This window comes from Asterias amurensis, chromosome 7 (genome assembly GCF_032118995.1).
Source record: "Asterias amurensis chromosome 7, ASM3211899v1".
NCBI classification, from domain to species: domain Eukaryota; kingdom Metazoa; phylum Echinodermata; class Asteroidea; order Forcipulatida; family Asteriidae; genus Asterias; species Asterias amurensis.
Window position 1 is genome coordinate 14,610,227 of NC_092654.1, and position 8,557 is coordinate 14,618,783.

The 8,557-nt window shown below is 39.9% G+C and overlaps 1 protein-coding gene across 1 annotated transcript in view; it reads right to left on the bottom strand.

The window, feature by feature from the left end:
- Window positions 1-869: 869 nt before the first annotated feature.
- The window catches only part of LOC139939696 (C-signal-like), a 15,637-nt gene continuing 7,949 nt past the window's right edge, over window positions 870-8,557 (bottom strand). The window contains exons 3-5 of the mRNA XM_071935772.1: window positions 7,208-7,398; window positions 6,477-6,638; window positions 870-5,144 (exon numbers count right to left, since the gene is read on the bottom strand). Coding sequence (XP_071791873.1) covers window positions 4,914-5,144; window positions 6,477-6,638; window positions 7,208-7,398 — 584 coding nt within the window. The 3' untranslated portion in view covers window positions 870-4,913. The remainder of the gene's footprint in view (window positions 5,145-6,476; window positions 6,639-7,207; window positions 7,399-8,557) is intronic.

Genomic DNA, 8,557 nt, shown 5'->3' on the forward strand with positions numbered 1-8,557 from the left:
TAGGAGTTTGTCTATTGACCCAAACTGGACGTAACAAACCCTTAAAATAACTTGACATGCTTTCTGAAAGTGAAATAAGTTAGAGAAAATTAAGGAGTGAGGACGAATTTATCGTTTTTATTTAGTTTGTACGATATAGGGTTCCAGAGATATGGGATGTATGGAGGTTTGTTCCTAGAGCAGCGTGAACATGAACGCGGTCAGAAATTGTGTCGTTTGTCGTTAAAATTTCGCGAGATGCAATAGGCCCAAAGTGACAATAAACAAAACACTTTTTTGACGTTCACGTTAAGTGCTCCCGTAACTACAGCCTATTGACCAGAAAGTTTACAAGACCAATTCAGATGAGAATAAACTAAAAAGAGGCCTACGCTCTTACCGCCCCCCCCTGAAAAAACCCCCCAAAAAACAGTAGATAAATTAGACTTGTGGCACACAGAAAACTCGCTTTACTTAAAGTGCTGTAGCAACGCTATGTATCGTGGGACGTGAAAATGTCCTTTTTTTCACGATGTCTTTAAAAAGGAAATGCAAGCATATGAATGTATATTGAGTGTGTGGGGAAAGTTTTGGTATTGTAGTACAAAAGAAACTTTAGTTATTGTTGGCTAACTGTCAGTTTCACCTATCAAAGCTGATTTGAAAAACGTGTAGCGTTAAGGAGGCCCAAAATATTAAACCCCAATAAGGCTCACGGGGGAGCCTTATAGTTTCTAGAAGTACGCATAAGGCACGTCGCCTAACCCAAAACGAGGTGGGCGCACCCACTGCAAGTAGTGGCGGACGTGCAAAAAAGCTTCGTTTTGGGTTATAATTATGACGCCATACATAAATATTGAGAGAGGCGATAACACCCTCACCCACATTATATTTGTGTAAAGGATTTTCATCATCTAGCGGGGTGCCGCGCGAAGCGCGGCATCCCGCTAGTGTACATTATGTATGGTATGGTGTATGCTGGTACTCAGTTATTTTTGCATTGGCTTAACACAGCGACGTGAAGAGTACCAGTTATGTAGTGAGTAGAGTAGAGTAGAATCCTACTCGTACATGTACCGTAGGAAATCTGTTCACATATCTTGCACCAATTGTAAACGGACGATCGTTTTGACGGCTTGAAAAACGTATATATTTCGCGGGCCATGTTTCGGGGTCAGAGGTCAGTGTTTTTTTTTTTTTAATTACCATTCACTAATTACAACACATTAAATGTGTTTTATTGCAAGAACAACTCTTAATAAGTATAAGGAACACCCTCAAACGTGAAATTTTGTGAAATCTGAAGGCAACGTGTTCCTTTAATCTCTTCGGTCAAACAGCTCCTGTTCACCATACTTTGTAGTGCCAAGAACAAGTCGCATCACTTTTGCCGATAGAGCCTTCTCGGTATATGGACCCAAACTCTGGAATAAACTTCCACATCACATAAGGGACACAACATCCTTCAACACAACGTTTTTTTGATAAACCTATTTGGATATTAGACAAAAATCAATCCCCAAAGAACCCCCTCCCCCCAAAATTAAAATAATAAATGAGTAAATGAAGAAAATATTGTTGAGCACATGCATTGCATATGCTTAGCTATAATATTTAATGTTTTTTAGCAAGTCGATAAAAATAGCCTAAACGGAATAAGCCAATGCCTCCTTTCTGGATAATTTACATATAATATTGAAGTATATTGTACCCCCTCGTGCTGAAGTTATGTTTGGTGGTAATAATATCTCAGTATTGAAAAAGTTGTCAGTCAGATAATCGTAGCCTGAACTTGTTACACTTCAAGGCTCGTGAATACACTGCATATGACATCACTTTGGGCCAATCATCATCACAGATGTGGAACGCTTACGTCACAGCACTTTTATCCAATGAAATCATGCATCAAATAAAGACGTTGGGCCCGTACAGCTAAATAATTGTATGCCTACTAGCTCAATGCAACCAACATGGGTGGGTGGGTAGTCTTGGTTCCAAGACCATTGGTGTTGCGCGGTCACACACAACCAACGTTCCGATTATGCACGGCAAAAACTGTCCACGCTTGTAATGAACGAACGCTAGCGGGCGCTGTTTCTTTGATTTACGGATCTCACCATGTCCTGTGCTCACCATGGTCTTGGATATTTGCAAATTGAAGGCGTGGCCAGACTATGTAAATTACTTTTAATGTATGCAATATTCATATCACGTGACGAATTGAAGATGACTATTCAAACTAGATCGAGTCAAAGGTCAATATGATCGGCGGTCTATTTTTAATAATCTTTGCTCAAAGAGTGATTCCGTGGTCATTATAGGCCTATTAAAAGGAAAACAGTGAAATTTTAAGTATAGGTACCTATTCAGATTATGGATACGTGACGATTTGAAATCGTAAATAATGGTCAAAAATCGAACGTAAAATTAGCATTCAGAGAGTCCGTGTATCAGACGCTGTATGGCCCCACGGCGTGGAGCAATCGGAACGTGAAATAAGCCTTGTGGAATATCACGTACCGCCCATGCCGTGTCTCGTGGGGGTTGGAGGTGTTAAATCCCAGGCGCTATGAACTCCCAGCTTGCGGGTGTCGAATCCGTTGTTTCTTATTATCGCTCCATTTTAATTCATGGCCCCTAATTTCTTTTTGTTATGAGTTTTCAGGTAATTTTGATGATGTCAAAACGTAGGAATATCGCATATTGTTATACTGACAGTGTTATTGTGTGAGTAGCTTAAAAAAACTATGAGAATTTTTTATAAAAGGTTTAAATAAAAATAATGCTAAAACAAAATTCCCTCAAAGCATAATTTTGTCAAACAAAGTATTATTTTTTTAGTTCTGTGAATGAAGAGTTATTTTTGAGTTAATGATTAAACTGGGCAACTAGTGGAATTTAATGACCCGACTATTCGCCTCAAATAACTGGGAGTTGAATAGCATTAGTCGCCGCTGGACAAAGCAATCAAAACTCGAAATTTCTCATGAGTTATTCCAAAAGATATTGTTACGACTACATTCCCAAAAAATATTATATGGTTACGTTCCAAGCTACACAGCTACTCGGCTACGTTTACGTTCCAAGATACGCTTAGGTCTACGTTCCTTCAAGTTACACTATAATATTAAAAAGTACGCTTCCAAGCCCGAGTCAGGCTATGCCTACGTTCAAAGATACGCAGCTGCGTTTATGTTCCAAGATGCTACGCTTCAGTCCAAGATATGCTTACGTTCCAAAAGATGTCAACGTTCCAAGCTACACAGCTACTCAGCTGCGCTTACAGATCTGCTTACGTTCCTTCAAGTTATGCTATAATATCAAAAGGTACGCTTTCAATCCCAATCAAGTTACGCTTACGTTCCAAGATACGCAGCTACGAATTACGTTCCAAGATATGCTTATGCTCCACCAAAAGATACTGTTACGTTCCAAGCTACGCAGCTACTCAGCTACGCTTATACACTCCAAGATACTAATACGTTACGCTACAATATCAAAAAGTACGCTTTCAATCCCGAGCCAAGCTACGCTTACGTTCCAAGATATGCAGCTACGGTTACGTTTCAAAATACGTTCTCACAAAGACGCTTTTGAATCCCTCAAGATTTCCTTCCCCCCAGATTAAAAAACTTTCACTGTGAATAACACTACAGGGCCCACCAGTTAATATCTGTTTGGCAGAAAATACTGTACAAAATTTCTTTACTATCCAAAAATTTACTTGGGCACTACAAAATTTCAAATTTAATTAAAAATTGGCTGGCAACCAGTTTCTGCTAAGCAATACTATTTTGTGCTAACTATAAGCAAATTGTTTAGCCAATACAGGCTTCATCAGTGTGGGCCCTGGCACGTCGGGAGCATAACGCCACGATCGCATTTCAAGCTGCATTATCATGGCAATGCAGGTGTCTGGATCTGGACATTATACATAGAAATGTTTGTGCTGGTACCACAAACCTTTCTTTATCGTATTTCCACCCTGTGTCAAAGTTTCAAATCCTACTGATCTGGACATTATTATACTCCGATAAAAACATATATACCCACGCACAGAGTAAAGCAAAAGTCATGCAACGGAATTACTGCATGCATTGTACACTACATGCACAACACTGATGAATTATTCATGAGCCAACCGCAACGCAGCCTCTGATTGGCTCCACCGGAAAGTCGGGGGAGATTTGCCGAAAAACAATAAAAAAGTTAAGACCCGTCGCTGCAAATATTCAAGACCATGGTGAGATCTAAATCAGAGAAACAGAGCGCCCGCTAGCGTTCGTTCATTACAAGCGTGGACAGTTTTTGCCGTGCATAATCGGAACGTTGGTTGTGTGTGACCGCGCAACACCAATGGTCTTGGGACCAAGACTAGGTGCACCCCAACATTTAGACAAATCACCTAGCAAACTTTGTTATCAAAATATGAGGGCCATAGCAACAACTGCAGCCATAGCCACAGCCACTCATTCAGATATTGCCTAATATGGCAGCTCCTTGTTTTTGACCCGAAGCTAAGTTCGCACTACGAACCCCATTACAAAACCTTTCGCCCAAATATCTTATGGGATTGTTCCAAAGAGGGTCAAACAATCAAACAATGGCCTCTCGCATACTTATGCGCTTGTATAAGTAATTTACCCACATATATTGTTTACACATCTTGCTTAGCAAATATCTTTGTTTAGCAAACAACCATTTTGGCACCAGTTGCAAACAAAGTGAGGTATAGTACACAGTTTTTGCTTAGCAATATGTTTTCGTGCTTAGCAATATGCCCGCCTAATTTTTCTGCTAATGTGTGGAATACGCTTGCACCTTAGCAATTTTGATTGCTTACTGTAGCAGAAAACATTGCTGAGGTGCAAGCGTATTTCGCAGGTTAGCAGAAAAGTTATTATCTAATTGGGCCCTGATCTCTTATGGTCTGTTCACCACGACAGAATGTCACCATTGTACCCATGACACTTGCCAGAAGCCTCAAGCCCTTTGAGTTTGTCAAGTGTAGCCAACATACCACAGACACTTTCCTTTGGAGTTAAAGGGGCTTCGTCTTTACCCCCCATGTCAGTCTGCACCCATCCAGGGCTCATGGCAACGGCTAGGATTCCATCGGCAGCGAAGTCAATTGACATACAGTTGGTGAGCATATTGAGAGCTGCCTAAATAGAGAAGAAAAATCACATCGGGGATGGAAAGGAACATTTAAAAGGTTGTGATGATGGTGTCCAGATTCTAACTACTACTAATAGTACACACTGATATCAAGGTCCAGTAACATACGGTCACACATGCACAAGCCTCCTAACAAAATAAACTGCATCTTGGGAAACAGAGTTCAGTCAACAAATACATACATTTATATAGCTGCGAAGTTGGACGCCATGCTGTATAGATTACAGTCATGTGACCATGCCCAGGTTTTAGTGTTTCTGCTCCGCATTGCTCCAAAACCAGCGCGCCATGGTTGCCGGTGTTGCTGGTATAATTTTCATTTCATTTCAATCAATGCATTTAATTTAATTTCATTAGCATCACCATTAATAGCCCACATGCCAAATTGGATCGGGGTTTACGAGAATTTTATACAGGTTGCAATAAATATAGGTTTTCTCGGTCAATTTTATTCGGCAAATGAACAGCCAGTTCCATTTTCATGCGTTCTAAATAAAACTGTTTTGCCTCTTCAGTTGTTAAGGCTTCGGCAATTCAGTTTGTTTTTAGTCGAGTCAAATTCCTTTAGCACTCTGTAGTTCAATTTAGCGTATCGTCATTCTTTTTCGTGACACACACGTCTCAAGAAGCGTCTGCGAATTAGAATGCTGCTTTGATGAATTGTTAAATTGAATGATTATTTTGTTATGACGCAACATTGCATTTGACTAATCATGAAACGAACTCGAATGACCCTTTTCAGTAGCATTCACTCGCGCGAAATATAACAGCTTGGTGGTTAAATTGGCTGCTCATTTGCCGAAATTGACCGAGAAAACATTAAGTACATTAACAAAGTGCTCACGCGCATCCTCTGAAAAGTTACTATAAACATAATATTTTAAAATTAGGAAATTTTAAATGAACACGTTGCCTTGAATCGGACGAGTTGGTCTCTAAAAAGCGTTTGTAACCGTTTGTTATGAAATGCATATGGTTAGAAAGATGTTTTAAAAGTAGAATCAATGATCCACACAAATTTGCCTCGAAATTGCACGGTTTTCCTTTTACTTTACACGGTCGGCCATTTATGGAAGTCAAAAATAAATTACCGACCATGTTAGTCGATGAGGTAAAAGGAAAACCGTGCAATTTCGAGACATGTTTGTGTGGATCATTGTATTCTACTTTTACAACATCTTTCTACCCATATGCATTTTATAACAAACGGTTACAAACGCTTTTCAAAGACCAACTCGACCGATCAAAGGCAACGTGTTCCTTTAAGGAGGCTGACTTTAAGTTTGACTGTGAAGATACGGAAGAGGGCGTTGTCATACCTTGGATACTTTATACGGCGTGTTCGTAATATTCTTGTCTTTATGCAGGGATATGCTGCCCAAATGTGAGGTGATATTTACAATGGCTGATTTCTCAATACTCATGGTATCCTCATCACTGCAGGTGAATTTTGCAGAACGTCTCAGGGATGGCAGAAACGCCTGGGGGAAAAAATGAAAATGATTTTTAGTAGTTTTACCAAAGAATGCATGTAGTAAAAAGAGGAAATGAAAACAACCTAAAACTAAATTCTTACTCGTATGTTTAAATGCAATGGTGCAGAAATTTGCGATTTAGCTTTTCGGGGCCCAAAGTGTGAATATTTTTTTTACGTACATTTTTGCGGTTTGGGGCCACAATTCGTGAATAGACCTACTTAGGCTACCTTAATATATTAGTGCCAAGACATAAATCCTGAATATTGATGTAAGTATTATGTGAATTTATTATTTGCAATTTGGGGCACAAATCGTGAAAATGTTTGTAACCATCAACGTAAATCGGAAGGTTCTTCGTTGCCACCACCACGGCTCGGCTAAGTACAAACACGTCTCCTACGAAGAAAAGTCACAATGATTTCTTTCCACTTCGTTAATATATGATAACAATATTTCCTTGCCCCATCGAGGGATAAAACCCTAATGCATGTACCCCCCCCCCCCCAAGAACAAAAACAGTTTGCTTTTCACCAAAAAAAAAACCTGTCTATCCATTCGATCGTTTTACTTACCAGAGTCACACCAAGTGTTCCGGTAACATTTACTTTGAAGACTCTCTCTGCTTCTTCAGCTGACGTGTTCTCAACGTTGATACCAAACGAATCGACCCCGGCATTGTTTATCAGAAGGCTCAATCCCTGTTCACCTACCACTGGCTCCACTCGTTTCACTGCGTCTTCGTATGTCAGTTTATCCGACAAATCTAAGATTGAAAAGTAACGGACCATTTGCAACTCAACAACCGCAACAGAATGAAAATAAACGCATACATTAATTTGATTGAACTTTTTGTTGCCCAAAGTGCACTTTCCAGTAGTGAATTACTTGTTCTACTAAACGAAGGCTTTTTTTACTCATGCAGAATGTAACCCACGTCACACGTGTCCATTTAATACATGTTTTACAACTTGAGTCATTGACAACTCTTTTAAAATAATATATATCCGAGGAATAGGACAATGTAATTACAATATAATTTATACATCACTAGTGGAATTCACATTATTTTTGTTTCGTGACACATCGCCTATAACATAGGGCTACATAACTGATTAAAGGCAGTGGACACTATTGGTAATTACTCAAAATAATTATTAGCATAAAACCTTTCTTGGTGACGAGTAATGGGGAGAGGTTGATGGTATATTGAGAGAAACGGCTCCCTCTGAAGTGCCATAGTTTTCGAGAAAGAAGTAATTTTCCACGAATTTGATTTCGAGATCTCAGATTTAGAACTTGAGGTCTCGAAATCAACCATCTTAACGCACACAACTTCGTGTGAAAAGGGTGTTTTTTCTTTCATTATTATCTCGCAAGATTGATGACCGATTGAGCTCAAATTTTCACAGGTTAGTTGTTTTATGCATATGTTGAGATACACTAACTGTAAAGGCTAGACTTTGACAATTACCAATAGTGTCCACTGCCTTTAACGGTAAGCAAATTTGCGTGCTTACTGTAGCAGAAACATTTCACAGGTTAGCAGCAAAATTGGGCGGCCATATTGCGTGTTTACCGTGAATTTGCATTGTGACGTCATTTATTTTCACGCGGTAAGCACCGGAAGGTTAGCATAGACCTTTTCGCAAATACCGGGGCGCGCGCGTAAAGCTTGGAATTAGGTGCATTGTGGTCTAGCTGGTAGCAAAATTTGATTCGTATCTATCCCACAATGCACCTCATTCAACAGTCTGCGCTTGCGCATTGGTATTTGCGATAAGGTCTATGTCTTTTCGTGTGCTTACGTACGGTTATGCAGCGCTATGAAATAGAAGTTGCACAGTAAGCACAAAATCGGTCGCTAAGCAGCGCTATGAAATTCGGCCCTGGGGCTGAGGCTACCCCCTCTACAGTCCGTAAGG